The 13559-nt window shown below is 34.5% G+C and overlaps 1 protein-coding gene across 4 annotated transcripts in view; it reads right to left on the bottom strand.

Moving 5' to 3' along the window:
- LOC128907809 (centrosomal protein of 290 kDa-like) overlaps positions 1 to 13559 on the bottom strand; it is a 53577-nt gene that overhangs the window by 18723 nt on the left and 21295 nt on the right. For 3 of the 4 annotated variants that reach the window (XM_054197121.1, XM_054197143.1, XM_054197128.1), the window contains exons 24-34: positions 12255 to 12357; positions 9379 to 9609; positions 8656 to 8829; positions 7102 to 7213; positions 6069 to 6274; positions 3885 to 4036; positions 2777 to 2888; positions 1596 to 2051; positions 924 to 1088; positions 575 to 682; positions 353 to 487 (exon numbers count right to left, since the gene is read on the bottom strand). In XM_054197121.1, coding sequence (XP_054053096.1) covers positions 353 to 487; positions 575 to 682; positions 924 to 1088; positions 1596 to 2051; positions 2777 to 2888; positions 3885 to 4036; positions 6069 to 6274; positions 7102 to 7213; positions 8656 to 8829; positions 9379 to 9609; positions 12255 to 12357 — 1954 coding nt within the window. The remainder of the gene's footprint in view (positions 1 to 352; positions 488 to 574; positions 683 to 923; positions 1089 to 1595; positions 2052 to 2776; positions 2889 to 3884; positions 4037 to 6068; positions 6275 to 7101; positions 7214 to 8655; positions 8830 to 9378; positions 9610 to 12254; positions 12358 to 13559) is intronic. The other variant, XM_054197135.1, reaches the window with a different exon arrangement.

The raw sequence follows: 13559 nt of genomic DNA, 5'->3' as shown, positions 1-13559 counted from the left end.
GTCAACTGAATTCTGTACAGCAAAAGCATCTTACCCTACTAAATGAACTTTCTAAAATATTAAAAAGTTTCCCCAATAATTTGTTCAAATGGAAAAAATAGTTAATTTTAGTCATGGTGTGATTACAGCATTTAAATTTTCTGTGTGTTAAATACTTGTAAGGGATTGGACATATCTGAGTAATTTTAGTCATGGTGTGATTACAGCATTTAAATTTTCTGTGTGTTAAATACTTGTAAGGGATTGGACACATCTGAGTATCTATAAAAGGCCATTTATTATATTAAAAAAAATAAAGCGCATAAAAATACAAACGTTGTCCCTTTATATGCTAACTTATACATTTAGTTACCTCCTCCAGTGATTTGCAGGTTGCCCTAGTCTCCAGGATTGTTCGAATGTGCTCCTGATTCTTTCTCAAAGCCAACTCAAGCTGCTGTGGGAGTGGTAAACTAGGGTCTGGAACTGATCCTGTCGGCTCTTCTAGCTGCACAGAAAGATTCATGTTTATGTAATCTGACAGCTCTGAAAAACGTGCTTGTAAGTCTATTTTTAGTTAATTCAGTGTGTGTACCTTTAGAGCTGTACTAAGTATTTCATTTTGTTGATGATCATACAGGTCTAATTGGCGCTGCAGTTCTACTTCCCTCTGGTCCCAAGCCATTTGCCTTTCTTCGTGAAACTGTAACAAATGTTTGATAAAGGTTATTTTATTTATTGAAGGCAATGGGAATGTTATATCCAACTTAAACAGAAAAAAAGAGATATCAAAATATAAAATACTCAAATGTGCTATTAAAAAGAATTACAGAACCAAGATACTAACATCTGTTTAAAACTTACTAGGAAGAATCTTCCTTTTTGAAATCGCTTAGTGAAATACAGAATAGGCTGTTTTTCTAACAGCATGCAGAAATACATACCTTGTTCTGCTGTACAATTTCTTCCTCCAGATTATTGATTGTATGTTCATATTCAGAAATTATATTACGCAAATACTTCACCTCTTCCTTTTGCTTGACTAACTCTCGGTTGAGTTTAAGTTCCTGCAGATGGAGTTCCTCCATCTTCATATGCCATTCAATTACCTAATAATGAATGATACACAGTGTTATATTTACTAAGCCCACGGGCCAACTAGATGCAGCGATGCTCTTTGACATATAACAATTCTGCCCCTGGATTTATTTAAAAAGACATGGTTTCGTAGTGATTTCAATGCAAGCTCATGGAACAGAACTTCATAATGCTACCCTGTTTTTAATTTAATTTCATTCTTAATTTAATTCAATTCACAATTTAATTCAATTTAATACAACTGAATTCATAGCTAGCCTCTACTTCTATTCCACTTAATTGGGCACAAAAAAAAATTAGTAAATCTGACTGCACTGACTTTTACAGGGCAAATAATTAATGACATATTACTTTTTAAAAATAGGGAAAAAAATGATAGCTGACATATTCTAACAAAGTGTATTTTGAAATCATTAAGTTCTACATTAAAACAGTTGTTCAGTGAACAAGCTGAACTGAAACATAATTTACACGCAGATCAGATGAGCAAAGCTATTCAAAGTTGTAAAACAGCAAACCTTTTGAGCTCCTCTTGTATCCTTCAATGCACTTATTAATTCTTCTAAACTCTTCAGTTTTAACTCCATCTCTAATGCTCTGTTTTCTGCATTTCGATGCTCCTGCTGGGCATGCTGAACTTCTTCCAGAATCTTCAGTTTGTCATTCTGTAGCTGAATCATTGTTTTAGAGAATTTTTCTTGCTGTGCTAAAGGCAGAGCACCACTAAACTGTCGCCGTAAAGACTGAACTGTCTGTTGTAGATGTTTGGCTCTGTTTCTTCCTTCCAGTCGGGCAAAATATAAGTCTTGCTCTCTCTCATCAAGCTTCTGCTCTAAACGTAGATTATGAATCTCCATCTTCTGCAGCTTCAATTTAAGCGTCTCCAATTTGCCTTCAGCAACAGACTCTCTACCTTGAAGGGCTATGATATGTTGATGCAGTTTTGCAATAATCGCTTTTTCATCTGACTGTGCCTAAGAACAAAATAAATAGAAGGAATTTATTTTTCATTTTGAAAATGTTAATGAAGTGTGTATGTAAATATAAAAAAGCTTTTTTTTTGTATTTTACATATTGCATATATTTTATTCCATAGGTAAGAGCAAGAATTAACCTCTAAAACCAGCTTTTTATGTTTCCACTATTGTTTCTACAGCCACGTTTCAGAAGTGCATCTCTTCAGATACTGATCTTAAAAATTGTATCTTTCCAAAATACCTAAACTTGGAAAATACGGTAACGTAAAAGCTGACAAAAGTGTTGTATTTAGGGACTCAAACCATTCTACAATACGAAAACAAATCCCAAGAAATTGTTTCAGCTAATAACAAAGCAATACATAAGGATACTGCAAATCTTTGCAAGTCATTGCTTATCTTGTAAAAAGCAATCAAACTTTCCTGGTATTATATTTAAATATTGACCATGAGCTATATATCATAGGGGAATAAATATTACCTAAATAACATGGAAAAAAGCTCAGGATCTGTAATAGCTGTACAGCTAGACATGAAAAAAAACTGAGAAGGGCATAATTAATGTAATGTAGAACTCTTAAAAGGGTATGGCCACTACAAGGACCAGCTTGCTAAGATCTGAAAAACTTTTGCAGTTTCCTACTTCACTGTAAAATTACTTCATTTCTTCTCATCCCAGGGAAAAAATCCAAACTGCAGTGTTAATAAAAGTTGAATTTTACCTGATAGTCTAAAATTTGCATTCTAAGAGATTCCACTTCTTTATCCCTGTATTGCTGGCGTGCCTCCAGAGCTTCAACTTGCATTTTTGCTACATCAGACAGTTCTCTTAACCTTGTAGGAAAAACAAGAGTATTGTGTCACTTGAAACCACTGAATAACCTATTAAGTTCTTCCACATAGAAGATGCTAAGAAAAGATGCGTAGTATGTTTCCTCATATCAAAACATTTGAAGACTCTGTTCTTTTCAGCATACTCTTCTCTATTAATCAGAGTCCTTGTTATGAAAATTCTTCTGTATCGCCTCTCAACTTTTTCACAGGACATTTTCCTGTACGTTATACAGAAGTTTGCTAGCAGTAACATACACTAGCAAAACAATGCCACGGTTTCTACCTGAACTAAGCATCTCTGCCCTCTATTTCTCTCCCACTTCAGGACATAAATGCTCAGAAAGTTTAATTCTCAATTCCATTCTCGGCTTCTCCAAGTCTAATTTTCTCCAACTCAATTTTCCCAATTCAATTTTCATTGTCAAAAATCACTGCAAATATCCCCACAGACTTTGCTGGTTTAGGAATATAACCAGAATACATTATTTACTCAGACAAATGTCCATATCAACATAGCTAAAAAGGTCAGTTTTTCAATTTATGCATACAAAGTTAATCTGTTTTATGTACACAGCAACCCCCCCGCTACAGCTGAATCTTCGAGATATCCAACTCTTTGAAAGTAAGAATTGCTTTCCAATTTCTTTTATGAGATTTTGATACATTTAAGGTAGGTTATGGCGCGGAAATAAAAAAAACCTTAATTAATTCATTTAAAAATACTAGTAATAAGTATCTAAGTCCACACATACCCATGTCTATCCAGGCCAGCAGTTAATTTCTTGTTCAAATAAAAATTAATTACTTTCTTTATAGTCATGCATTAAATGGTTAATTTTCAACTCCAAATTTGTCACAGATAAATGCCAAAAAAATTAGGCATTGAAAATTATCTGTTACTAATATATAAGTAGTGAATTACAGAAGTCTATACAGCCTAAATTTTTGCATGCTACCAAACCTACTGCATTCAGATTTTTTTACTTCAACACTTACTTTGATACTTCAATCTTGAGCTCCATCTCACGCTTCTCTAGGTCCGTGATTTGTCGTCTATCTGCATCACTTACTGCCTTACTTACACTCTTTGACAGTTCATCTCTTAATTCCTGTTCCACTTTCTGTGCCTCAAGGTTGATTTTGGTGAGCTTAAAAAAAACCCAACAAAATGAGAAACAAACAAAATGGTTTCCTAAGCACACAACTCTCCCAGCCCTGCAAAGAAAAAGCAGTGGCAAAAGTATCTTTTCTTTTTCAGTCATTACAAAACAGTATTCAGCTGTCTTCAAAAAACAGTTTCCTTTCCTCTCTGCTTGAACGTCTTTTTGTTTGCAGCATTACATACACGTAGGAATGGATACACAGGTAAGCACAGAACAGGATTCTAAATTAAGCACAATTTTTATTAGTGAATTTTCTTAAAACTATTACTGCAATAACTTGCTCTTAAACTAAAATAAGAAAAAAAAAAGAAAAAGATTGTAAACTCTTTAGGAAATGAACAGTCTTACTTATACGTTTCTGTATTACCTAGTAGAGCGGGCTTGGTAACACGAAAACATGTTATAAGTGCCAAGACTCACGATAGTCTAGTTCTTCTGTTCTCTCTAAAAAGAACTTTCATAATTAAATTATGTTCTTTCAAGCAGCCTGATTTTTTCAATTTTATTATTAAATACCAAGTAATCAATGTTTCAATTCAAACCAAAGAGCATTAAGAAAAGACAGACACCTGAAAAGCATTAGGCATCATAGAGAAGCCTCAGGAATTAATTTAGTAAATACAGTTGAGACAAATTAATCTGATACCACTCCTTAATAAAATAACTTATTTCCCAAACAAACTAAAAAAGTGTAGTGTATCTTATTATCTGCACTTCACATATTTGAGGCAGTACTCTCTGGGTTTAGAAGGAGATGTCTAATAGTCTTCTTTTAGTTATCAGTTCTTAAACTGATATAACTTTCAACTTTCATTAACTACCTTGGCACAATCTTGTTCTATATATACGTATCTCTCTCTAAAAAAGCAATGATGCCACATTAGGAGGCACTGAGAACAGGAGTATATGAAACAGGTAATGTATGTCCTGAAGATACAGAAATGAGGAAAAAACGGAGTGCAGAGGAACTGATAAAAAAATTGAGGCGTTAGAGGAGTTCATCAACTCAAAATGAAGGAAGACCAGCAGACATAAATGCATTGCAAGACAGATAATAATATAGGCAAAAGAGAAAAAGGTAAATGTGATCCTAGGCTGCATCACCTGAGGTATTTCTTAGTGAAATAAAAGAAGTCATGCCATCAGAAAAGGCTTTAACAATATTGCTGCTGAAAAGGCTTATAGACTTTCAGTTACTCCATGTCCCAAAATAATCCAAATCTAAACAGTGTAACAAACACTACTAAAATAAAAGAGAAATGGGGAGTCCAGCCAACAACAATCTAAAATATCTAGGCTAAAGTCTAGCAAAGCACAAGGAGGAGGAATGAATACAATTTATCAATGTTCCTGTCTGTTCTTTTTCTTTCCTTGTGTTGAAATTGTAGGCCAATACTGGCACAAAAACAGATGTGTACAACTGCCTAGAAATAAATTTAGACTGGAAATCATAATAAAGTCTATTAAATAACGAATTTATTGAACAAACTTCAAATATGATCACTGGGGACAAAAAAATCTAACAAGATTAAGACTGATGCGACAGGAATACTAAGGATCATCAGCTTCAATGGCACATGACTTCTATTCCTGTGTTATAGGTAATGTTTGGCACGTGACAAAGGGCATTGCCATTCTGTAACAGATTCATGACACTATCATTTGCAAAAGGGATGCAAAGGTCTAACATATGAATTAGACACAAGAGAAAACAGGTCCAAACCAGACTTTTTTTCTAGCAGTCTGCTGAAAAACTAGCAAACTATCTGTCAAGACGCTCATCGTGTGTTTTACAGAGTGTTTACTAGTGTGTGAAATAAACTACTGACAAATTAATTAGTTATATTTTTTACAAATGTCCTGTGCATGCAAAATTGCAGCTCTTAAAGGCAGATATATTTTGCATCATAAGCTTATTTGCCAGTCATGATACAAAATAGATTAATACTGTTTGAAAAGCTCAAAAATATGCTTCTACGATGTGTCAAATTATGTTGTTGTATCCCCACAGATTTACCTCAGCAAATTTTGTTTCCAGTTCAAAATTACGTTCTTCTATTTGCTTTACAGTACTCCTTAAATGCTCATACATTCGTTGCGAATGTTCTGCTCTCTGTCTTTCATTTAGTTCCTTCATTTCCAACATCGTGATTTTCTTAGAAATGGACAAAATCTCACTGTTGGTTATTGCTTTTGTGGCCTTGTCCATGGCATTTTCATCCCCTACATTAAAAAATATTTAAATTAGGGAAATCACAAGCTGATTCAACTATGAAAATTATTTGCACCATGAGACAGAACATGAGTTTTGTTTATCTCTGTCAGATAAACTTTATCAAAACACCTGTATTATTATTAAACTGGAGGCATGGTTAGCTTGCCTTATTACATGTTTTAAAAGTATCTAATTTGAATAAAATGCTATTATGAATTATAAATGGGTATATCTGCAACCATGCTTATTGAGACTGGTAACTATTTTCAGTGTAGCTTTTCACTTTATCCTTAATTCAGCTGGTAAATCTTCAGGAAATTTAATTTAAAATCTGTAAAAGAAGTAGATGTGGATGAGTTCCTGAATAATGGGAATGCAAACTGTACACAAAGAAGCCCCAGCTATCAAGAAAAAAATACTATGTTTAATTGCATGAAACCAGGAAAAAGAAATCATTTTCCTGACAAGCTATAAAGTACTGACTGACAATCAAGTTAGAACATATTGCACCTTATTAAAAAGAAAATAAATAAATTAGGTTATGTTGTTTTACAAGTTCCAGCTTTTAAATCCTTGACCCAGTAACCCCAGAAAAGTCAATGTGGAACAGTTTCCAGAGGAAAATACCAAACTTGTTTCTGGTCAAATAGATAAGTAAAATGAAAAAAACTAAAAGAAAGCACTTCACAAAAAAAATTAAGACCGTTAATGAATAGTTTTAGCTTTTTTTTTTGGTTGTTTTAACATACATCAATTTTAAAACATTTAAAAATATTACTTTTACACAGGACGTAACATTTGATTTTTAATGTTGCAATATAACTTTCATACTTGCCCAGCTTAGTCATCTGTTCCCAAGCCTGTTCTACAGTGTGAAGTTTCTCCTTTGTGATCTCCAGTTCCTTATTCAATAAATTTATCTGTGATTTCAAGGATTCATTCTCACGCTGTACGACAAAAAAGTTGCAATATGACAGCAAACTATTTAACTGTCACATGCTTGATGGTTAGAATCTATAAATCTTTCAAATTAACAGATATTACCTATCCACAACCGAAAATCTACATATATGGCAACAGAAGAGCATAAATTTCCTCCTAAGTGTAAAAATGCTAGTCTTTTCTCTCTATGTTGCATCTTACTGTCAACTACTATTACCATGAATCTTTATCATCAGTGACTGTAATTCCTAGAGTGTCTAGAGCTAGATGAAAAAAATCTATGTTTGTCATACTAAACGCCCCATTAACAGTGGGAAAGAAAGAAGTGCTTCTGGAGGATATTTCATCCAGCACAGGATAGTTCACCTTGCACAGAAATACATGTTGGAGACAGATCATATGCTTCTTTTAGCTCTTTTAGGCATCTAATACGATGCCAAACATTAGTTTTGTAAATGTTCCTTCACTCCTCCAAGTAGAAAAAAAATATTCCACATTAAACAGTAAAACAACTTTAATACTTCGTATTAATTTTCTAGTTTTCTAAACACGTTTTTAATTTGCTATTGATAAATGATAAATAGATTCTCTAGCTCTGTGAAATAGGCAATGCAAGTTTTCATACACACAAAATTTCATAAAACTGAGAATCATTCATTCTGTAGCTAACAGAAATGCACCTACCTGTTCCAAACAGACAAATTTAATTGTTCAGTAAATTTACCCCCACCACATGTATTTAACCCTTGTCAACCACAGAAACCCAACAGACAAGAACATGACATGAATTTTAACTGCTGGTTAAACTTCTACTTTCTTGGACTATTATTTCTGACATGAATGAAAAGTGGGAAGCAGCAATGTGTTCTGAAGCCAGCTTCACACTTCTTGAAGAGAAGCTCCCTTCTAATTGAGAATAAAAGTTCAAAGGAATAGTTACGTATTGGCAGTCCCTATGACATTGTGCAAATGCATTGCGAACAATCTTTGGTTATTTACTTTCTCCTATGGAAGTAAAATTACAAAGGTTTACTGCCTTGTGGAACTGAACATTTCATTCTTGTAAGTCACGAATTAGTAAGAGCACATAAGGAACATACTCAGGGCTTAGGTTAAAAAGCAAACAAACATACATAAAAACCAAACAACCAAACCCACCAATACAGTTAAACAAAATGCTTTTATGTATGCCCATTGAAATAAAATCTTGGATTTCATGTATGTTTCTTAATCCAGTGAAAAATACCAGGTAAGCAAATTAAAAGTCAATAGCAACACTAAGACTGGCTCCAACATCTCATACCCAATGTGGAACTGTTATAACCAGCAGTCCTAGTGTTGGGACTCCCGTTCTATCTTTCTATTACGTGAGAATAAAAACAAATGCAGAATGAATGTATAATGAGGTTGTTTTCCACTTAGGGTTCAAACATAATGCAAACATTACCTGCATGTGTTCCATGTTTGTTGTTCGTTGGATGAGCAAGTTATCTTTTTGTAACATATCTCTGTATTTAGCAGTTAATTCATTATACTGCTTATTGGCCAGTTCTAGCTCAGACAAAGGCACGCTCCCATCCAACGCTTTTTGCAGAGCTGCAATCTTAAAGCTAGCCATTTCCTGCAAAAACAACCAACACAATGGGTTACTAAGGTCTGCTAAATAGAAAAAAAATAAAGTTACTCCACAGAAAAAGAATATCACTTAATATAATGCTTTACAAAATGATACTCGTTTATTTTACTAAATTACTGTCCATCTTTATAAACTGCTTACAATAAGCATTGACAGAATTTCTCTGGTATTCCAACTCTCTGGGTAATTTTATCAATAGCTGCTTCTTGATCGTAAGGCACTGTCAAAAACATATTTTATAAAAATGAGTTAATATAGGCCCTAGAAACACGTAAGGCCAAGAAGTAAAATTTGGTTTCATACGACGCTTTCAATAAACTTGTTGAAGCACCTTCAGAAGGGGAAAACTGACAGGTTTTGCATTATGATGCTTATTTAAATACAAAGAATGTTTTGACAAAATTTATAACAGCATTTAACAAGCATTTGGGTAATGCATTCAAGAAACTAGCACTTCCTCCACTTAAAAAAAAAGTGTATTTATTGCCACATTGTAAAAATAAAAATGTGTACTATTATTACTATAAACTATACCTTGAATCGTTGCAAGTTTCCAATCTTCCCTACAACTGCAGTCTCCATATGTGTTATTTCACCCTTTAGTTTCTCGTTTTCTTTTCTAAGATGTCGTTCCATTTCAAGTAAAGTGGTACACTGCCTTGTTAGTGACCTTTCATTAACTCGTAAAACAGTTATTTTTCTATTATTTTCTGCAAGTACTTTTTTTGTTTCATCAGGATCCAGCTGAAGCGCGCTGAGTAAATTCTGTAAAATAATTTTTTAACAAGAACTTTGTAGAGAAATATGGTAAAAAAAGCTTTCTTGTGCATTTTTTAACTGATGTATAAAAATTCTGTTAATCTCTCTGAAATAATTTCTTTTTGCTAATAAAACATATACACACACTTAACACATACTTACAATATTCTATTTTAAGAACAGATAAAATTTAAATCTAAAAAAATCACTAGTTTCTGAGAAATAGAAGGTAAATACATCGGACTAACAAATAGGAATTTTAGTTAATGCTGGTATTTTCAAAATTTAGAACATAAATAATTCTCTGCATACACTGTCATCAGTCTTCCCCCTTTTACTAGAATCAAAACAAGTGTATTGGAACTATTTTCGAAACCAAACAGTATTCTTGTGGTTCTTAACAAACACCAGTAATGTCCTATTTTGAGGATCAAACCAGTATTATTAAAGTAACAACAGGACCCCTCCTGTGGAAACATGTGTGTGTCTTTGTGTGTATGCGTGCACACATATGTGTTTGCATGCGTGTATAAATCTGAGGAGGGGCAGAGGGAGAGGGAGAGGGAACCACAGCAACTCTGGGTGCAGAAGGCACGTGAGCTTTAGCTTTGCTGTCACACACATCAGCTTGCCACGGAGACAGCGAGTAGACACTGGAACTGTAAAATCCCAGATTCCTATAAGCCTAATGGAGAAGAGCGAGCAGGTAGCTAGAAAAAAAACTCCAGAGTCCTGGAAGCTTGAAGCCATGAAAAAAAATCTAGTTCCGCGACAACTGGCAAAGATTTGTCTTTTCTGATCAAGAAGCCTGTTTCTCTTAAGATTTTAGGAGCAAGCAATACATTTTCATTGATTATTCACAGTGAATTGTGAGATTCACATAGAAATGTTTAATCTGAAAATGTTCGCCCAATTCTAATCAAAATTACATACTAACAAAAAATAATACTAAATAGTAGTATGTATTTCTTATCTTTGGATAGAATGTGTTTCTGGAAACAAAAGCTATTGGGAAACAGTAATTTCTTAAAAGATCTCAGCAATACTTTGATAGCACTGCTAACATCGTAAAACTCTGTTATATTTTAAAGACTTTTAAAAAATAAACACCAGAAATATCTCAGTCCTACTACAGTCTGCTCCTGTGACTGGAAATGCAGTGTAAGATACTGAAAAAATTAAGTAAGATGCCATGTGCTCGCTCTCTCATTTTTTTAAACAGACACTAGGAACATGCAAAAAAAATTCAATTTCACTTTTCTGGAAATATATTTAAACTTAATTGCCTCAGGACGCAATTATTTAGGAAACCAATTACAGTTATGAACATGATTATGCGCAGGACCACATACCACTACCGTTACCCCTCAGCAGAAGCAAGGGGTGAGAAATCAGCTGTCTAAATTTAGGCACCCACAGTCATTTTCAACACCTTGTGATATCCTTGCCCTGTGTCTGCTTCACAAAAAGGACACGTGTGTCCCATATGTCTTCTGTCATACTTGGCAGCTTTTGGTATCTGCCCAAAGAAACCCAAAGCCGTCTAAAATTGTGTTTTGTCTGTGATTAGGCACCTACATCAATTCCAGGAACCTTTAAATACCATCTTCTTAAAAAGTTATTTTTCTCTTTTCTTAATAGAATATTGACTTCAGCCTTTGTCTAAATAAATCAAAATAGAAAGTTGCATTCTGTTCCCTGTTTTTATGAGATACTGATACATATAAATTAACGGGTACATATAAATAAGATGTAATTCAAAGTAATAACCTTAATCCTTAGTATTAATTAATGTGTTTTTCACAGAGATGCCTGCACTGCACCTCCTCCCAATCAAACAGCCTGGAAAACAACCGCATGAACAGAACATCTGAGACTGTCTGAGAGGGTTATTTGTTCAAAATTGATAATGTTAAAGAGGAAGATGACCATCAACCAGACTGAATAGTAACCGTACAATTAGAGACTTGAAATAAAGTAGTCGTCAGCTTGAAAATTAGTATAGAAGAAGCATAGTTTCCCCACTGTCCCTGCCGATGTGAGCGCTTCGTCCCTGCTGGACACCATGAGCCTCCTCACTCCAGTGAATGGACTGGCGGTACCAAGTGCAACCGGTGGAGACCCACATCTCGGGTGTGTGTGTGTGACCTCCTGGGGCGATTTCTCACCAGTGCATGGGTTAGCCGGCTGCAGGGAGGTGCACGGGAACACAGAACACCTCCATGGGTACCCAGAACCACAGGAGGTGTGTGTGTGTACACAGTGAACCAGCGCTCTCAGGAAAGGGGGTGTGTGCTGGTAACCTGAAGGGGCCAGGAAGTGAATGTAACTGTGTCAATGTAGATGCATGGGATAGGAAATATTTGGGATTAATTCCTGAATGGCACTTAGATTTTTAGGTCTATAGTAACATTTTGTATATGTCTTAAAATTGGGATTTACCTTTTGTATTGTTGATGCGGATTCTGAACACATAGATCACCGATAGCCAGTTATTTACATTCCACTAATAAATCAGTAAACCACTTCCCTTCTGATTTGATTTGAATTGAGCAACATTTTCCCCATCTAGCAAATTACAGTATAATATTAAAACCTCTGTTCTATGTATTAAAACCTTTTTGAAAAATGAAAGCCATTAAATGACTTACAGAATATGCCTTTATTTTTGTAGCATCCTGTTCCTTTTGCTCTTCTAGCTTTTTCTTTTCCTCTTTCATATCTTCTGATTCTTTCTGCCAGCTTTCCTTTTGACTAAAATAATAATTAAATATTTTCATTTAGAATGATGGAAGACTTGATTTTTAAAACTGTGACTAGAATGAGCACCCTGAAGTACTGCAAAGCACGATAGTTATTTTTAGCAGTAACGTAATTTAAAAAATATGTTATAAAAAGTAGATGGATTACTGAAGAACTATCCCCTCTGTTTAGGCTGCAGCTGGTTTAATGATGAAAATAATTCTTAAGTTAGAGAGTTTTATTTCTTCTTCACATGTATACTATAGTGCAGAGATAGAGATGCCTTACTCCCCAAAAATATACACACATGGGATTTAATCTGCTTTAAATTACAAACTTGTATTTGAATGTAATTACTTCCTTGCACACGTCTTCATAAAAATAGGCAAAGTTGAAAACTTTGCAAAGAAAAGCATTTCCACTTTAAGTACCGCTCTGGAAGCTCCAAGTCTCCCTTTTCTAGGAAAGGAGACAAAAATCATACTACTGGCAATCACCATGCTGTGAGCGTGAAAACAGGCCTTTTCTTTTTGAAGTAGACTAGGCCCAGCAGATTTCAGCAGGTATTCACAGTTGTGAACTTACAATTCACAGTCACAATCTGGCTGACGAGATTTAAAGCTAGATAAAATGGTTTGGCAAATAATCAATGACTCTGCATAACTGCTTCCTTTCCGTGAAGCACTTGCACATTCATTAGCTAAGAGGGACAACTTGCAAGTGGAACAAGGCTTCTGCAGTTCCCCAGAGACAGAATACCTAAGTTGATTTTGAATTATTTTTAATTAATCATACCAAATGGTACAGTATCATAAGGAAAAGATTTCTCACTCACCCTCTGCAAATTCCCCAAATTCTGCTTTAAAGAAAAAGCAGTTGGCTTTTTCTTTGAAAGATGTTAGTTCAAGTTTCCCTCAGGAACTGGACAGAATTAAATTTAGGTTTCCCATATCCACATTCTGCATTAGATGTCAGACTTCTTAACAAAAGGCCAGGCAATGGCTGTAATATTAACTCATTTTTTTTTTCCAATGGTTTTGCAACGCTTTCCTTCTATCACAATAGTTTTATTTCAGATGCATAAAGGACACAATTTCCCACCCTAGTTTTTCTATTTCAGTGAAAAACAAACAGAAAAACTGTTAGGATCCATACATGAATGCAAATGAAAATGAGACTGAAGAGTCCATAATACCAGGTTCTAATAAAATACA

This window comes from Rissa tridactyla, chromosome 1 (genome assembly GCF_028500815.1).
Source record: "Rissa tridactyla isolate bRisTri1 chromosome 1, bRisTri1.patW.cur.20221130, whole genome shotgun sequence".
In the NCBI taxonomy this organism is placed as follows: Eukaryota; Metazoa; Chordata; class Aves; order Charadriiformes; family Laridae; genus Rissa; species Rissa tridactyla.
Note: the sequence above shows the minus strand (reverse complement) of the source record. Positions and strands in the feature narration are given on the sequence as shown.